This window comes from Solanum verrucosum, unplaced genomic scaffold, assembly GCF_900185275.1.
Source record: "Solanum verrucosum unplaced genomic scaffold, falcon-dt-bn FXZP01000037.1, whole genome shotgun sequence".
In the NCBI taxonomy this organism is placed as follows: domain Eukaryota; kingdom Viridiplantae; phylum Streptophyta; class Magnoliopsida; order Solanales; family Solanaceae; genus Solanum; species Solanum verrucosum.
This window is the reverse complement of record NW_026020240.1, coordinates 471,318-491,754: the sequence shown is the minus strand read 5'-3', so window position 1 is coordinate 491,754 and position 20,437 is coordinate 471,318. Positions and strand designations below refer to the sequence as shown.

The following is a 20,437-nucleotide window of genomic DNA, read 5'->3' as shown; positions in this document are numbered from 1 at the left end:
AATCAGCAATTAATCACATTGTCAAAACCCCAAGATTGAGGTTTTAGCTATTCATCATAAAAGAAAGAAATTCAGTACCTAATACATGCTCCATAGTTGGGTATTGAAAATCAAAGTTCTAAGATGAATAATATCTTTTCGATTACAACACCCAATCTAAATCTCTTGCCAAAAATTGCTTAAAATTTATAAGGATAGTGTTTTTGCTCTCTCTCTATGTTGTTCCACAATGGCTGAATCCCTTCTCTCTCTTCCAAAAGTCACTTTATACTGATCTGAGATGTTGAATTTTGGGGTTGATCGGTGAGGAAAGTCAGGCTTCGCCGACCGATCGGCAACTCGCCAATCATCCTTATCCATCACCTTCTTTCTTCACGTTTTTCATCCACCAAGCACTGTAACTTTAGGCGGTCTGCATCGGGATTGCCAAACATTTATGCGATTTTCCCTTTAGTCCTTTAGCTCGCCAATTTGATTTCATCTTTTTCTCATTCAGAGTATTCAGTGGTACCATCTTGTCTCTCCGATTGGTTCCGCGATCAACCGATATGTAGTACAATTCACCCAAATTTCTCTTATTTCAGGCACATGGAACTGTCAAATTAGGTGAGCTAGGGGAAACTTGGCGATTCACCGAGTGCTCTTGGCGATCATCAGGTTTGCTTTTCCTCTCTTCCTTAGCTTGTTTTGTTCCGTTTTGCCTGTTAGTGTCCTTGCTTTGCTCCTCAATTCACATACCTAAAAATCAAGGGTTTAACATCAGTCTTTAGCATAAATTAGGCATTTGAGGACACTAAAACTATCAAAACAAAGTCTCAAATGAGTCCAAATCTTGGACTCATCAGTAGTGGCCTGAGCAAGTACTTGGAAATCAACCCTGAACTCGAAATGCATGACTTGCTTATTCAATGGGTCTGCTGGAGCTGCTGGAGCTGCTGGCTGATTCCTTACGTTATCTCTTATGGGAGGCATTTTTCGAAATGTGAAGAATAAGTGTCGGAAGGAGATTGAATAGAGTTCATACTCACTCATGATAAGAATACGAAGAAAGTGATGTTTTTCTTAAAACACTCTGTAGCCTCCCCCTCATAAATGTGGTGCACTTCACACCCATGAAAATGACTCTACTTTGTGCGACTTTCAGACATCCTAGGACTGTTGAACCTAACGCTATAATACCAAGTTTGTCACGCCCCGAGGCTACCCCCTTGACGTAACACAAGACCTAGGATCACGAGTGACCCCAAGCTAACCTTGTGCCTAGCATATCATAAGCATACAGAGAGATACTAAATAAAACATATGCCATGCGGATACTAGAACAGTGGATAACTGAATATGGGGAATGCCCAACTAGTCTGAATATATGAAATGTACTAAGAGTTTAATAACAACTGAAAGATCAAACTCAACAAGTCAAGCTAATTCTACTATGTCTGAAAAAGCCTCTAACTGAGTCGAGTTGTTGGGACATGCCCCTAACTAATTCTAAAAAAACTGAAAACTAAATAAAAAGACTAAAATGAAAGCATGTCTATTGTCCTCGAAGTATGAAGACTCACCACTGAAGCTGCTGAATGCGGATCGAGAATCAATCTAAGCGCGATCTGGATGTTGAGTACCAGAACCTACATCATTAAAGGATGTAGCGCAGAGTATGCGTCAGTACTTTGAATGTACTGAGCATGTAGTATATAGATACTAAGCTGAACAAACATATATAAGCTGAAACAAGGCATAACTGAGCAATATTGTAAATTGGGAAATAATGTAAATACTGAAAAGATAACTGAAATGCAAAACTGAATGCAATGACAAAGTACTAATCATAAATATGACATGCTAAACTGAATACTGAAGTATATACTGAAAACCTGGTCAAATGCACTAAGAGTCTGACTGTGGAATCTACTATTAACCTACATAAAACCACGTGAACTAAACATGGAGTCCGATGTATACGCCCAATTGAGAGGACCCAATATACCTTGCCAAGGGTATTAAGGCATGACTGGCGTAATCACTAAATCTGATGCCCAACAGAGGGGACCTATACTCCTATGGGGGCATGTAGTTCTGAGACTATGAGGGTACACTAAACCCTAGTCCAACTCGGTGCTAAGTCTACTCCTAATTGAATATGTATATAAATGAAATGTAACTAAGATACTGACATACAGAATAACTCAAAATACTGACATGCAAATATGAGAATGCAACATTTATATACTGATAATGTAACATTCAAAACTGAAGCATGATTATCTGTTTAACTGACCTAGCAAGTTCAATTCATGAACTAAGAGAATCTACACAAACTAGGGTACTGAGCACTATGCATGGAATTAAACACCGTTTCCAAGAAATCATGATATTTTGATTAAGAATACTACAACGGCTAAATCACAACAATTATCCAAGGATCTAGAAACCATAGGTCTAAACATGCCATGTAGAATCAAAGCTATGACTGAATTCTAGGGACCTAGTGGATGAAAGGAACCCACTAGTGAAATCCCACATACCTAGTGACAAAATCTATAGAGAAATCCTTTGATTTCGGGGCTGGAACTAAAGAAAACATACTGCGTGTTCTTGAGAAAATTGGCGCCTCTTTCTTCTCTTTTTGCTCTAAGTTTTGGTGATTTTGGGTGAATACAGGTTTTGGTTAGGTTCTGACTAAGTCATTATGCTTAAACTGAGTAAAACGACGTAGTTTAGGTGTAAACCGACATAGTTAAAATGCCAAATGCGTATGGGAAAAGACCAAAACAACTCTAAGTTAAAAGCTGACGAGGCCAACCACGGCGCCACTGACGGTTCGTCATTGGGACGACGACCCATCAAGTGGATCATGGTTCTTGGCCATGGTCTACTGGTTCTGGGGGAGTCCAACCAGGAGCCCTACCACGACCCCTGTGAAGGACCACGGACCATGAAGGCCACTGTGTTTCTTCACTTGGGCTGGGGGTCTGTTGGATCAGGACGACAAATCCTCCCACGACCTGTCATTACAACCACGACCCATGGTGGGCTCCGTGGTCTAAGGCCTAGCTCGAGTGATTCTACCTTGCCTTCACAAACCTTCCCACAACTCATGTGGTGGTCCACAGCCCATGAAGGGTCCCGTGGTCCACCACTTCGGGGTGGGTGTGAACCACTATAAGGTTGATAGACCGTGGGCCTAATCACCGCTCGTGAACCCCTCCGTGGTTCACTTGTTTCTGCTGAAAAGTCCAAGTCTATTTTTCTAAGGTATTACAGTTGAATGGTTAATGGTATGTAGGAATGATTCATGGAAATTAGCTAGATTTTTGGGTTCCAATCATAGGTTCTACGGTTGACCAGTACAGTTTGCATGTCCAAACCGTAGACCTGTACATCAGATTTTTATTAAGGGATCTGTTCCTACCGATTTAACCCCTAAACTAAGTCGTTTTGTCCTTATAACTACCCCCATAAATTTTTTACTCCTAAGACTAAGCCTATATCCCCTCATTCACTTATTTCTCTAAAATCCCTCAAGTCTTTTTCTCTAAATTCTCCCAAGAGCTCTCAAGGTGGAAGTTATGTTTCAAGCTTCAAGGTGTCATTCTCCTTGCAATCTTAGGGCTTTGATTATCAACGTATTTGGGAATTTACCAATGGATCCTTTTCATCCATTGGATCCCAAAAGAATCTCAATCTCCTAAATTGATTTCACCCAACTCCATTAAAGTTACATGCAAATCTCCATGAGTTCTATCTATTATGATTCAGTTATTTATATTCAATCTTATTGTGCAAGATTTGATTAGACTACATGATTTTCAATTTATTTCAAATGTACCTATTTCTATGCCTACTTAATGAGCATGAATTATGAAAAAAACATATTAACTTATGAACTATGATCATCAATTTGATTATGGATTTATGCATGTCTTATGAAAAGAATGGTTTATGACTAAATGATACTTTTAAGATAAAGTATCAATAATTTGTGAAAGGGTTTCTCACAATTGAAAGAAATCATGATTTAGATGCTTAGAAAGGTAGTTGTCTAATATGAGAGTTTTATGAAATCATGAGTTGAAAGGGGCTACTCTATTATGACTTATGATTGGATTGGTAGTCTTAATCTTTGCCTTTACAAGTATTTTGATTTGATTATAATTATGTATTTTCCATTGGAATTTACTAAGCACCGAAAGGACATAGATATGAAGACTCACTATTAGTAGAGGCCAAGTTTCTAGAAACAATCTCCTTGTCCCAAACTATGTGTCCCCTAGGACTGTCTTATATGACGTAACTAGTGGATCCACCTTATCAATATGAATGATAAATTTTTTTTATCTTTGTAAGTAGATTCACCTTTTCATTGTGAGGGTTATGCCAAATTCCATGTTATAACTCACATGGTATTATTATCTGTTAACGCTAAATACCTCACAAATGAACTATGTTTTTCCTCAAAGGATTTTATGAAAGCTTTCTTTATGATTTTAAGATGCATTGACCTTGTAGACATTTATGAATTTGACTTTTAAACCTTCTCATGCATTTACTTGGTCTTGCATATTCACGCTTCTAACTCATTTATGATAACGTGTTTATGTTTATGCATATTTCCCCATACTTAGTACATTCATCATACTAATGCATATTTATATCTACATTATCTCATAATATAGGATCCAACGCTCCTCATTCCGCTCGTAGTTAGCTTGAATTGCTCTACTAGTATTTAAGATTGGCGAGTCCTTATCGTTCGAGGATAGAACCATTTATGCTATATTTCTATTATTATATTGTTGTTTTAGACTTGTACGTGATGAATAAGTTACATCCCAACCACTCTTATGAGGTTTAGAAAGGCTATGTCAGACACAATTTAGTATTTTACACCTATGTTCACATTCCTTTTATGATATAAGGCTTATATTTCCTATTTTCTCTCTTGTTTAATTTCCTTTATGTCATGCTTATGTCAAGTGACTTGTTTAGGGCCTCTCGAGGTTCTATTCACCATGTCCTACCTATGCAGTACTTTGGGTCATGACAAACTTCGTATCAGAGCAAAGTTTTAGAAAACGTCCTAGGATGTCTAACAAGCCGCATTGAGTAGAGTCTTATTCATAAGTGTGAAGCGCACCAATTTTATTAATATGAGGATATGATGCATTTAGAAAATTTCACTTCTTTCACTTCTCTAAAGTCGTGCCACAAAGTTTATCTCAATAAATGTCTTTCTCCTAACTCTTGTCTGATGCTTTTCAAGAAATGCCTCTTCAAAGAGCTAACACAAGAAGAATTATAGAGCCCGAGGTTCATTATGTGCCAGTCGATCCTTTGGCTGAGCAAGTGTCTTATGTCGAATTCTGATCCCAGTTCTACGTGTTGGCTCAAGCTATGACAACCCAAATCAATAGAAAGGCCGTTGCTCCCATGAAACCAATTGTGGGTACGATAGCAACAAGAGTGAGGGACTTTACTAGGATTAATCCCCCAAAGTTTCATAGGTCAAAAAATGATGAGGATCCTCAAGAGTTTGTTGATGAGAATTATAAGGTATTGGAGATTATGATAGTGTCTTTGGTGGAAAAGGTGGACTTAGCCTCTTACCAACCTAAGGGTGTTGCTCAAGTGTGATTCAACCAATGGAAGGAAGAGAGGGATATTGATGCGGTTCCTTTTGATTAGGAGAGATTCAGAATGGATTTTTTTTATCGTTTCTATCCTCTTTAGAAGAGAGAGGCGAAGGTTCTTGAGTTCATTAATCTCCTTCAAGGGAATATGAATGTCAATGAGTATGCATTGAAGTTCACTCAGTTGTCTAACTATGCTCCTACTATTATTGCCGGCTCTAGGGAAAGGATGAGTAAGTTTGTGTCGGAAATGTCTAAAATGGTGGTCAAAAAGTGTCATACTTCCATGTTGATCAAGGAGATGTATATTTCCCACTTGATGATACATGCCCAACAAATTGAAGAGGAGAATCTTAAGGAGAAATACATAGTGTCTAAGAGGGCAAGGACCAACGATGGTGATTTTTCTTATTCTAAGTCCGGTGGACATGGTCGTCCTTAATTCTTGCAAAAGTTCTCTGATCAAGCTTCTTCTAATGTTTCTGCTCCAAAGTTCAACAAAGATAGAGTGTCTAAACCTAACCTTCAAGGAGGTGGGGAAAATGGATCTTCAATTCTCGCTTGCAAAAGTGTGGGAAAAGCCATATCAGAAAATGCTTAGATGGTATAGATGGTTGCTTTGTTTGTGGGAAGACTGGTCACAAGGTGAGAGATTGTTCGTTGCTTGATAATAAGGGTAGAGATGGCAAGCAAGCTCAACCTAGTTGTTCTGGTTTGTTTGCCCCTCATCAGAATTTTTTTTAAGTTCTTCACACTCTACGTGATCATGAGGGTTCTCTGGATGTTGTGACTTATATGTTGAAAGTATTTCTTTTTTATGTGTATGCTTTTCTTGATCCAGGTGATACCTTGTCATTTGTTACTCCTTATATGGATAGGAGATTTGATGTCTATCCTCATATTCTTTTAGAACCTTAATCATTCTCTACACATGTTGGTGATTTTATTATTGCTAAATGAGTCTGTAGAAATTGCCATGTTTCTGTTTCTCATAGAGCCACTCATGTTGATTTGGTAGACCTTAATATGTTAGATTTTGATGTTATTCTTGGAATGAATTGACTTCATTCTTGTTATGCTTCCATTGATTGTTGGACCTGATCAGTCACATTCTAGGCTCTAAACGAACCTATCTTAGAATAGAAAGAGGGAAATTTAGTGCCTAAGGGTCAGTTCATATCTTTCCTAAAGGCTAGGAAAATTATTTCTAAGGGTTTCATCTATCATCTTATTAGGGTTAGGGATACAAATTTTCAAATCCTTACTCTTAAGTCAGTTAAACCCTTACTCTTAAGTCAGTTTCGATTGTAAATGAGTTTCCAGAAGTGTTTTCCAATGATCTTTCAAGTATTCCTCTTGAAAGGGAAATAGGCTTCGGTATTGATATACTCCCAGATACACAACCCAGCTCTATTCCTCCTTACCTAATGGCTCCAATAGAACTTAAGAAATTAAAGAATCAATTGAAGGACTTACTAGATAAGGGTTTTATTATACCGAGTATCTCGCCATAGGGTTCTTCGGTGTTGTTTATACGAAAGAAGGATGGTTTACTTTGTATGTGCATTGACTATCAACAATTGAATAAGGTTGCCATATATAATAAGTATCCTATTCTATAGATTGATGACTTTTTTATCAACTCCAAGGTGCAAGTTTCTTTTCAAATATTGATCTTCTGTCAAGTTATCACCAATTGAGAGTAAAGGAAAGTGATCTGAAGATGACTTTCGGAACTCGATATGGTCACTATAAATTCTTGGTGATGTCGTTTGGTTTGACTAATGCCCCGATGACATTCATGGACTTAATGAATAGGATCTTTAAATAATATCTTGACATGTTAGTGATTGTGTTTATAGATGATATTTTTATTTACTCTCGGAGTGAGGATGTGCATGTTGAGCATTTTAGAATTGTGTTGTGAATTCTAAAGAATCGAGAATTGTATGCTAAGTTTAGTAAATGTGAGTTTTGGTTGAGGTCCGTTTATTTCCTTGGATATATTGTCTCTGGTGAAGGTATACAAGTCAATTCTAAGAAGACTGAGTGTGAAGGATTTTCCTCCATTACTTCGTCTTTGATGACATTGACTCAAAATAAGGTGAAATTCCTATGGTTAGAAGATTGTGAGAAGAGCTTCCTAGAGTTAAAGGATAGACCCACTTCAACCCCTAATTTGACATTACCGAAAGGATCAAATGGTTTTGTGGTTTATAGTGATGCTTTATAGATTGTTCTTGGTTGTGTTTTAGTGTAACATGTAAAAGTCCTCTCTTATACTTTAAGGCAATTGAAGGTGCATGAGAAGAATTATCTGACTCATGATTTGGAATTAACGGCGGTAGTATTTGCTTTAGATTTGGAGACATTACCTATATGGTGTTCATGTGGACGTATTTACTAACCACAAGAGCTTGAAGTATGTGTTCACCTAAAACAATTTGAATCGTCTCGAAAGGACATGGATTGAGTTATTAAAATATTACAACATGAGTGTCCTTTATCATCCCGATAAAGTGAATATTATTGCGGATGCTCTTAGTCGACTATGGATGAAAGTGTTGCTCATGTTGAAGATGGTACGAAACAACTAGTTCCTGATGTTCATAGATTGGCTCAATTTTGTGTTCACGTAGTTGATTCGAGTGAGGGTGGTGTGATTGTTCAGAATAGTTCAGAATCGTCTCTTGTATCAGATGTGAAGGCTAATCAAGATCTTGATCTGGTATTAGTCGATTTGAAGAATTTGATTTCCAAAAATGTCATTAAGGCTTTCTCCCAAGGGAAAAATGGTGTCCTCCGATACCAAAGTCGATTATGTGTTCTGAATGTTGATGAATTGAGGGATCAAATTTTGATGGAATCTCATAGTTCTTGATATTCTATTCACCAGGGAGCCACAAAGATGTACCACAATTTGTGAGAAATCTATTGGTGCATGGAATGAAGAAGAAGATTGTGGAGTTTTTGGCCAAGTGTCTTAATTGCCAACAAGTGAAAGTTGAGCATAAAAAACTGGGTGGTTGGGCTCAAGACATTTGCATTCCTACTTAAATTCAAAAGATTTGAATATAGACTTCTGTAGAACCTCGAAAATTGGAAGTTTAGTTTGGGTTGAGAAAGTTTAGAAAATTTGCTGAAGTATGGTGCTACGACTTGACCTATCTATCGTCAAGAGTCCTAGGGGTCGTAGGAAGGGTTTTGTAGAACCTTGCTTGAATTTTTGGAAATTGTCAAGTCTTTGATAATGAGTTATGATTTAACAGGACAAGTCGTCGAATGGACTACGTGCCGTAGGTTGTACCCATGGGATGATTCTGCACTTAGTGATTTTGGAGGACATGTGATTGATGGGTATAAACTATGATTCGTAGTTGGTGCTACAGACTATAGAGTGTAATAAAGGAAAGGCAATTAGACTTAGGTGATTTTTTGTAATGTGAGGTCTACGAGTAAGGTCTACAATTCGTAGACCAGGTGACGTGTCGTAGGACTAGATTGAGGAGATACTCTCTAACACAGTCTATCTATGAAGCCTCTTCTGTCTGAAATAGGCTTCAAGACAGATCCACGACAACCTTAGATAAAACTACTAAAGAAAATAAATGAATGGAGTCTTCCGAAAGCAAGGAGGCCTCACTAAAAGCTGGGTGATATCAACGATAGACTTGTTGATGATCTTGAACACATGTATCTTCATCATAAAAAGATGCAAGTCTAATCACATTAGTACATGGAATGTAAGAGTATGTAATATTGTTGAATGCAATAATAAGAGAACTGAAAATGGCTAATAACAACTCAACTGAAAGTAAAAAAGTCATGAAGTAAAAATCATTTAAGCCTCACATTAAAAGAAATAAGGTAAACCACTGAACTGATTAAATATATATAATAAAATGCTCTTTACATTTCTAGGGAGTTTCTCTAATCAATAATCATCACTATGAGCATTAAGATAATACAACGTCTTACCCATATTGCTAGGGCCTTCCTATACCTTGTCGGAATATAGAACGCAACTGAACTGATGGATCCACTAAGAGGCTTTATTGAGGCAGTGATTAGTCGTCTGAATGTTGGTACGATCCTATCCTACGATGGCTACATAGTTTATGGGATTTGAGTTATCTGAACTCTTACCCTATTCTGATGCTCAATACTACTCCCAAAGTAATATACTTATATGACATGCTCATACTTTGGTAAATTATCTGTCTATCTGAATAAAGGGTAACACCAAGATATAACTTGTGAGTCAAATCTCAAATCTTTCTAAAATATATCTTTCAAAGTCATGTATATAACTTAAATCATGAGAAAGTCTTCTAACTTGCTAGCTCATAAATATTTGAAATAGTTTTCATAATAGCATAAAGATTCTAAAATCATTCTTTGAAATATAAGATTCATGAAATCATAACAATGTAATATCAATAACTCACAAGAACAACAATGTAAAATCTTACTAAGTATAAAAAGGAAGTACATAGGTCAAGAATCTTTAATCGTGAATAATTAATTTAAGAAATCATGTAATCCGGGTCATAATTATTGATGAATTCAAAAGTGGGTTTGATAACCCTAGCTTTGGAATTTAGTTCATGAACAATGATAAATCTTGGACACGAGGAAGAAATGAATTTCTCATTGAAGTCTTACATACTTTAATCGCTCCAATTACCGAAGAAAAATATGATCTTGGAAGTAGAAGAACCAAAAAACCTTTCTTGAACCTTGGAGATGTATTCTTGAGGAGGTTTCTTGAAAATCTATGAAGTTCCTGAGTAGAAGTTATTCATTCATGTTAAGATGAAGAAATTATGAAGTTCTATTGTCAAAACTTACCTTGTATGATGGATGAACCTTGGAGGAAGTTAGTTTCTTGAAAACTTTTCTATCTAGGGTAAATTTATTAACTAGGGATGTGAACTACATCTTTGCAGATTAAAAGCCTCAAACGCCTGCTCGGAAATGCCTTAGGTGTGCAATCAACCATGTAGGAAGGAAGTAGCTACTGCCTCGGTGCGCTAGCGCGCGAAAATTTCCTTGGCCACGCGGCCAGCACGTGGCAAGACCGTGTCTAGTAAAATGGGCATAATTTTTTTTTCGAGCTCAAATTGATGTAAACCTTGTGGCGTTTGAAAGAAACCTCATAAGGATTTAATTTGATAGGTTATGGTCTACGTAGTTCTTTATATATTGAAAGATATGGTCATTTGAAGTTGAAATTTATGTGAACTAATGCAAAAAACCTAGCCGGTAGAAAGGCTTTGAACTTGAGGTTAAAAGACAAAAACAACCATTTTTAATGTTTTCCGTCGACTAATTCGTCACTGCACTATAGCAGGTTACTAAAATGGTCATAACTTTTTACTCAAAACTTGGATTGTTGCGAAATTGTTGGCGTTGGAAAGAAGATTCAAATACCTTTAATTTGATAGGTTATGAGCCACACAACTCTTTATATTCTAAGAGATATGGTCGTTTGAAGTTGACCGGGTAATATCTTACATTAAAACTTAATCGGTAAGGAAACTATGAACTCAATTTTTTGTTAGGAGATTCTAGTGACCTTAATTGATATCCAAATTCATTCACACTAAAGAATTGACCTTTACACATATAGGCAATTTAAGAATTACCTAATACGACCTTATTCGCAAATAAAGAATGATTTGGGTCTTAATTTAGAAATTTTGGGGTGTTACAATATCTCCCCCTTAGGACCATTCGTCCTCGAATGATGGTTAAACTAAGGGTGAAAGGGAAATGAAATACTATCATTATATCTCTCGACTTCTGATCTTGTCTACTAATAAAGGCGGAATTGATTCATACCAAGAGTTTCGAACTGGACTCAAGCATGCTTGGCACGAAACTCACATAAGATTTCAAGATTACAGGCCGTGATATGAAACAAGTGTACCTAGGCATGAAGTAAGAATATGACTACTATTCCTTGAATGATATTACAGGCAGCTTTTACGCTTTGCAACACTTCTAAACTATGCTCTCCTTTCTGATTACTACACTTCATTAGCTGTAACTCCTAGCTCCCACTAGAGTATGTGACTACTCTTACAAACGTCTAAATCAAATTGCTTGCTCTTACTGTATTCAAGCCTAATCTCTAATTCAAAAGGTTCTAAACATGAGATGGTTATACTTATCTAAACCACAAGATTTAGGTTCTATACCTCTATAGGGAATCTCATCCCAAGAATACTTCTCCTTAAGCCCATATCAAGAAACACCTAATGCATCATGCATTCATCCACATGCTACCAACACCGTTCAAGCCTAGTACTATAACTACTCCATGGACTCCTACTAACCAATCCTTACAAGAATTCCTTATTCTCTCGTCACTTTTACCAACTAAACTTTCACACATTACTACCAGGAACTGACTAATTGTTCTCGTTTCACTATTACTCATGGTAAATAACCATTTTATTCCTCCTACACGTTATAACTTTAGATGGAATATGAAAACTACCACTACCACTACCACAATAAAAAACATCAACCCTCTCCTTCTATCATTACTCAACTACTATCAACAACACCACTCTCAAAACTAAAAAGGATTACTAAAAGAACTTTAGGGCAAAAGATTATAAGCACGATTCATTCAAGATGTCTGATATAAGAATATGCATGACATAACATTATGTTGCTAGCCATTGAAAGTAAATCATGAATTTGTGAGACTCAACATATTGTGAGACATGAATACTTATATGAATAGATTCATATCATGAGCCTTATATCCATAAATTTCTGGATTAAGCTTGAAATTAATGAGCAAAAGTCTTTGCCCCTCATTCTGGAGCTAAGCATAGATGTAAATCTCTCTAAAGTGTATAAACATAGGTCATACACACAATTTTGATATTAGGAATATCAACCAGATGTTGTAATAACTGAACTTGAGGAATACACAATATTATGAATGGGTTGATATATCTCTAGAATTCTTTTTGAAGACATCACTATCTTATTCTCAACTCTTGACTTGATTTCTCATCTTATCATCTCCCCCTTAGGTTTGGATTTGACACTCTAAAGCTATGGATCTTTTCCATTATCTCTAAACTGGTCTACATTTCCTTTACTCCAATACTCAAGAAAGGCTTATCTCATGGCTACTGAACCCTCTATAAGCAAGTACTAAGACTCCTTCTAAGACCTCTTTCTAAGATGCTTATATTAACCTCTTCTCATAGGCTTATAAGGCCTCTTCATCTAACTCTTAAGGAAAAAAACACTGCTTACATCTGTCTATTCTATATTAAAAGCTCAAATATACTATCTAGGCACACATGAACAATCATATACTTAATTGGAACCTTGTCTGATTACGTACAATCTCGGTTACACCTCTTAATTCTCTTGTTACTCTTATGACTTAGCTACACTTCGCTGCCCGTATCTAAATGTTAGGATCTCTCACTTGTACCACTCATATTCATTGCAACTAACATCTCAATTCCTCACCTACTCTATGTCAAGTCTACTAGATCAGATCTCAAGAATAACATCATCACCCTCATGTAGCCATTCTTTTGATTATGACACTCATCTCAAATTCAAGCTTGTTTATTACTAAACCTAGATATCAATATGATTGCTCGCTTACTATACTAACTTACAACTACTAGATAAAAATTAATAAACACTCGCTCACTAAGACCTCACGACAAGTAGTCAATCTTCACCTCTCAGTCTTCATACTTACAATTTACCGTCACACTTCCTTTCAACACTTAAGTACTATATACCCAATCGCTATACATCATTTTCGAATTATTTCTGTAACCCTCTGAATATTATGGGCTCTTCCTCAAAAACTATAAGCCTAGCTTAGATCTATCACCTCATGAATACTCCTGCTCTTTTATTCAACACCTATACATGGTCGTTACTAACAGAATGACAGATCATTATAAACTCCTTTTTGGTTAAAGTATATTCTAACTCATCCTGACTAGTAACTATTCCTTAACCTTTTATCATGAAATCTTCACAACTCATCACTTCTTAGTCTATCCATAAGGAAAAACTCATCATTAATAACTTACTAGGTGCATGACTATAATAACATACCTTGCCTCATCACTATCTCCCTTTCTTAGATAACTTAACCTCTGCATACCTTCCTCTAACTTTGGACACTTTCACCACTATCGATCATAATCTCATAACTCATACTATCTCTCGGGTGAGAATACTACCCAAACTATAAATAAAATTCCTCATAAGGGTCTTAATTGGAACAAGGTTTAGAGAAGAAATTACATCTCTCTTTTAGCTTGAATGCACGATTCGTATGAACATGAGTGCACTCCTCTAAAACTCAACACTTAACTCACTCATGGGCTTCTCTCAAGCCCCTCTGGACTCTCATGACTTCCTCAAGACTATTTCTAAAAATAACTCATCCGTAAGGATCTTGGGCTTTACTTTTCAACCACCTTTAGTATGAGGGGTAGTTAAATGAATATGAGGACGCACAAGTGAGAATAAATTCCTTGTGGCACAGTTCTACTACACGATTTAGAGTATGAAAGAAGGAAAGCTTTTCTTAAGTGTTTGTAGTCCCTCATTTATAGAAGTGGGGCCCTCACAACCATAAATAAGATTCTACCAACACGACTTCATAGACAACCTAAGATGCTTGAACTCTATGCTCTGATACCAAGTTTGTCACGACCCAAGCCTACACCCTGGACGTGGCCGGCACTCGAGAACCATTGTTGGTCCTTAAGGGAACCCTCATCCCAGTTGACTACAAGCGGAAGACTAACTCAAGCATACATAAGCATCAAACTGAAAGAAACATTTAAAAAACAATTTACCGAATCTCAAAACTTCACCGAATATACTGAGTACGAAACATAAGTTTTAAATAGAATATGTGAATCTAAAAGACTCTCCAAAACTGTCTATCTATGAGGTCTTTACTATACAAAGATGAGTGTCGAGACAAGACCCACGACTCCTCAAAAGAATTACTACTAACAACTCATAAAATTGAAGTACTCTGTAAGCAAGGAGGTCTCACTCATAAGAAGAGGAGCAGATGAAGTGATCTCAACAGACTCTTGTTAAGGATCCTAATAACCTATATCTACATCATTAAAAGATGCAGGTCGTATGACATCATTACATTGAATGTACGAGCATGTAATATGGCTTAGTAACAAATAACTGAAAGAAAGGACGACAATAGATAACAATGTACTCAAGCTTAATGTAAAGAAATAAAAGAGTTAAATCATTTAAAGCTTTGAAAAATACTTTCTCATCTCTTAACTCAACATAATATGTGATATATAAAAATATACTTAAACTCTATTGGGAGATTCTCTAGCCGACAACCATCACAATGAGCTACATGATGACACAAAGTCTCGCCATGCTGCCAGAACTGTCTTATATCTTGCCGGAATATAGGACACCTCAACTAAGTGGATCCACTAAGCTATGCTAAAAAAGTAATAAGGAATCATCTAAAAAGTATGATCCTTTACCTATGTTGGCATACATGGTTTATGAGGACTTTGAGTTGTCTGAACTCATCCCCATATCGATTCTTAATACTACTCCCAATAATATATACTCATGCTCATATGTTTAAAAAGTATAACTCTTCCTCTAGTTTGAGATAATTTCTCAAACTACCCTCTTAAACGAGGTAACTGCTCTTGAAATATCTTTTAAACTCATAACTCATTTAGAAATCAAAATTTCTCTTTTATCAATGAAAAAATTGATACCTTTGGGAACACTCAGTCCCCTTATACTCTTACTCGACTCATACTTGAAAACTCTTTCTAAAAATATATCAAAATCATATTGTGATATGATCATTAATGACTTGGGAAGTCATACTGCATAAACATTGATGGCATAACTAGATACCATATTTCTTAAACATTGATGGCATACTCGATTGTCATACTAATCATGTTATAGAAACTCTTTCTCAAAACTCATCTTTACTTCCTCAAAAACTCAGTTTAAACTCAAGTGTTTACTTTAAAAAGCTTCTCAAGATTTATAACTCAATTCATAGGGTTCATGCTGAATTATGGACATGAACGACTCAACTCAGGGATTTTAATAGCAATATGGAAACTCAACGATGCTACTCATCTCAAAAATACTCGATTCATAGGGTTCATGCTGAATTATAGACATGAACGAATCAACTCAAGAATCTTAATGCATAACATATAGCAATTCAATAATTAGGAATAGAATTTCCAAAAAATAAAAAGGAACTCGAGAAGTCAAAATAAACTCATCTCCAGAATATCCAAATCTAGGGGTAGAATCCTAGATTTCTCTTTTACTGATTTGAAAGTAGATGTAGGCAGTGAGGACAAACTAGTCCAACACTATGATAGCCTTACATACCTGGAAGAACAACGTTCTGGAAGAATGTTGAAGAATCTTGAAGAAGAACTTGATTAGAAGCGCCTTGAAACCCTAGCTTGAAGGTAAACACTCAAGAAAACGTTTCTTGAGATTCTTGAATTAGTTTCTTGAAATCTTTATGGCAAAAAAAATTATGATTTTCAGTAATGAATCATAATTGTATGGAGGAATCTGAGTTGGAAAGAATGAAATTCTTGGAGAAAGACTTATCTTGAAGAAGAATCTTGAAAAAGATTGAAAGAATCTTGAATGAAGGCTTCTACTTTGATTTTTTCTTAGGGTTTGAGAGAGAAGAGAATGATGAGATGAAAATCTGATTACTTTGGGTCTTTAATTAGTCAAGAAATTTGTTTAGGGTTTTCTTAGAGGTAAAAAGACAAAAATGACCCTTTTTAATATTTTCCAGTCGGCGAATTTGTCACTGCACTATATCAGGTTACTAAAATGGTTATAACTTTTTACTCAAAATTTGGATTGTTTCGAAATTGGTGGCATTAAAAATAGGATTGAAATATCTTTAATTTGATAGGCTATGGGCCACGTAACTCTTTATATTCTAAGAGATATGGTCGTTTGAAGCTGACCCAAGTAGAATCTTACATTAAAACTTAATCGGTAAGGAAACTTTCAACTCAACTTTTTGTTAGGAGATTCTATTGACCTTAATTGATATCAAAATTCATTCACACACTAAAGAATTGAACTTTACACATATGGGTAATTTAAAAATCACCCGATACGACCTTATTCACAAATGAAGAATGATTTGGGTCTTAAGTTAAAAAAATTTGGGGTGTTACAACTGGAATGTTGCAATTGATAATTACGGCTATAAATCATAGAAAGTAATTAATTGAGGGATGTGCCATTCACCATAAGGGATTCTATTATCCAGATCCATGTTGCACGTCATGACAGATGTATGGACATATATGTCAACATGGTTTCCGGACTAAGAGGCAGAGGGTGTGTATCACTAGGTTAGGCATGCAATACCATACTTGGCATTGCTTCTCATTATATTGCATATCTTTATCATGGTGAACTTGTGAGTGTTTTTCTGTTGAACTTGTGATTGATGATATTTATCTTGTGTATTGTTGATCTAAAATTGTTAGAGTGTTGTCATTGAGTTATAAGCTATTTAAATTGTGCAATGTTAGGTTTGGCTGGTTTTATGTAGGTTGTATTTGTGGATATTCGGTTGGAGTGTTAAGAGTACTCGTATTATATATTACTTGAATTTGTGTTTATGAGTTTGTTTGTTGGGTACCGTATTGTTTGATACTGACCCCTTACTACTACATACGAGCCTGAATCTTCCTGATACTCCATCTTCCCATCCTGTATGAGGCTTTCTATGGAGTATTGTGAGGTGGTTGCTTTCCTTTCCAGCAAACCTCTTACTCCTATTTATGATCTTGCTCTACTTTAGAGACAATGTCATTGATATTTGATTGTTTCCTTTCAAAGTTGTTGTACTATATTATTGGCATATGCCGTGACAATCAGGGTTTGATGGTTTAATGAAGTTCACTTTGTTATCTGTGTTTTTATTTATTGTTAAACTTTTTTTTACTTTCGCATTTTATTGTAGTATATGGGTTTTAGGCAAAGTTTTCTTTGTGGGATAAGAGGAGTGCCATCACATCCATTTTTGGATTGTGACATCCATCACGTTCATTTTTAGGTCGTGACACCCATTGATTCCAGACCTCTTGAGGCCGTCGTTGTTTGATCGTGGTAATCTCTTGCCATCTGGAGATTTACTGTTTTCCCTTTTTTGTATTGTCTCTATATTTTATATTTTGATTAGAAAAAACTATTGTACATAGTTTGTTTATGTACTTAGATTCTCTTGTACCAATGACACCAGGTTGAGGTTTGTTCTTGAAAATATTTATGGCTTTCTTGGTAACTTTCGAGCTATTTTTGTATCCTTAGTACTATTATATATATAACTATACTAAGGCCCCACTCCTTGTCTAATTTTCTTCCACCTTGCTTTATTTTAAATTATTTAAAATATTACTTATAGTTGGGTTCTGACTTACCTAGTAAGGGTGACAGTGATGTTTGACCTGCATTTTACTTGGTAAGAATATTTAAAGTTTCTTGAGAATTGAAAAATATTTAAAGATTAGATTTTCAAAATCTTATCAAATCTATGTCAAATGCTAACTTGGCTTGTTGTAACTTTTTATATGTAGATGTTTGAGTATATCAATATAGATATACCATCCTTAACCTAATAAATATACTTTTTTACCATGTTTCAAATATATCTAGACAAATATATGATCTATAAGAATTATTTTAGTACAAAATAATTTAGGGACTATAAGGCTACATAAAATAGACCTTTGTTTGGCTTATTCTCGAATTTCGAATACAATGAGAGCTTTCATGCACTACATTTCCATTTGAATATTGTAAAATATATAACAAATAAAGATTTGCATAACTTAAATACGTAAAAAATATTTATATTATTTATCCGGGCAACATAGATTATGTATTAAAAAAATATTAGAAAAATGATTCTCTAAAATAATTTCTTGAAAATACTGCTTGATTAGAAGTGACACAAAGTCTTAAGCAAATTTTTTTAAAATTTTTTTTTTACAACACTTAAAAATATTGTAATGGACAAAAGTCAAACATTTTCTCATTCAAATATGTGAAAAGGACATTATACGACCTGTAGTTTATGGATTTCAATTACTTACCTTGTATTTTTATGTTTACTCATTTTTTTATTTTTTCAAATGATTTAATTCAATGAAAGTGCGATTACAAATCTATTAAATAAGTCCAATAAAAAGGCTCTTTTCAGAAAAAAAACAAATTGTCACCAAAATTCATGTAGAAGTATTACATAATAAACTTTTGAGAAATTGCATATCAATCTATGTTTGCACCAGAAGATTCACCAACTTGTATGTTCTCATTAATAAGCTTTTGAGAAATTTCATTGTCTTGAATCTTCAATTTATTCTCCATTTCAAATACTTTATTTTGCAACTCTTTAATCTGAATCTTCGCCAACGCAATCTTCACAGTATACAATAAACCCATTTTCATTTTCCACTGCTTGTTGTCTTGTTCCTGGAGCTTCTTGTTTAGGTCTGTAACTTCCCTTTCCGTTGCATCAAATACACCTTTGTAAAACATTACAGTGCTCTCTAGTTGGTCAAGCTTCTGTTTTAGGACCCCAATTTTCATTTCCTCGGCTTCTAATGCAACATTGTGAATCGCTTCTAACATATCAACTTTCCTCAATAGAAAATTTCTTTCACGCCTCAATGACATTATCTTTTGGTTCTGATCAAGCTCTTCCGTCATAGTTTAACCTTTATTAGAGACATGAGAAATGAAGAGAATCAAATTCATTTATAATTTGGTTTGTAATTTTACGTTTGTACCAAAAGTTGACATTTACTACTTTTATTTAAGTAGATTGATATATTATAAATGAATCATACTTAGAACTTAAATATGAAAAGTAAAGTCATTATTCATGATAAAAGAATTTCATTTTGTCAAAAAATAGTTAAGAGTAATTAGTAAATATTTACTTGAATAGTATCGCATAATTAAATAATTAATTTTAAGAATCAATAAATTAAAAGTAAAATACATAATATTATTTAACCATAATTAATACTTAATAATTGTATATGCATCAACGCTTAATTAAATCGCTCTTATAAGTGTTTGAAGAAAAAAATCAATAACTTCAATTTAATATCAATTGTGTTGGGAAAAAAACAATTTTCTAAAAAAGTTATTTTGGAACTAAATTAAGTAAAATAAATATTATTATGTAAAACTATATAAATAAATTTTTATTTATAAACTTACTTTTTAAAAGTAATAACACGTTGAGTAATAGGCTAAGCGGGTAAGTAAGATAAATTAGTTAGATCATATGTCATTAATTAATTGTGCTGGAGAATGATATTGATGGCTAGCTCTTTTCCAAATTAGCATTATGTGATAATTGATTGATGGTGCAACTATTATAAATTTATTAAAATAATGAATTTTCTTTTAGGAGTTCTTGTAGGGCTTTATTTGATTTTTTTTTTTTTTTTTGTCAATGAATAGCCTTAACAATGTAAAAATATTCATCAAAGTTTTTCTCCACAAAGATATCCTAAGGATCTTTTCTAGTCTTCCTTTAATGCCCTAGATATTTTTTAAAAAACATAAACATCAAGCACAAAAGTTCACACTATCACATATATTAAACATACAAAATAGGATCCTAAACATACTAATCTAACATAGAAATCTACATAGATGGTATACCTGATGAGAAAAACTAAGTGAAAGCGGAGTTGAAAAATTAG

The 20,437-nt window shown here is 34.8% G+C and overlaps 2 protein-coding genes across 3 annotated transcripts in view; both read right to left on the bottom strand.

The window, feature by feature from the left end:
• The window catches only part of LOC125832840 (uncharacterized), a 592,533-nt gene that overhangs the window by 358,664 nt on the left and 213,432 nt on the right, over positions 1 to 20,437 (bottom strand). The gene's annotated exons all lie outside the window — the stretch shown is intronic.
• On the bottom strand, positions 18,987 to 19,427 carry LOC125832839 (uncharacterized). Its single transcript, XM_049512034.1, has one exon. The coding sequence runs from the start codon at positions 19,425 to 19,427 to the stop codon at positions 18,987 to 18,989; it is 441 nt and encodes a 146-aa protein (XP_049367991.1).

What these genes read in the sequence shown, in the direction of transcription:
- LOC125832839 (XM_049512034.1), bottom strand. Translation starts at nt 19,427, where the DNA reads ATGACGGAAGAGCTTGATCAGAACCAAAAGATAATGTCATTGAGGCGT.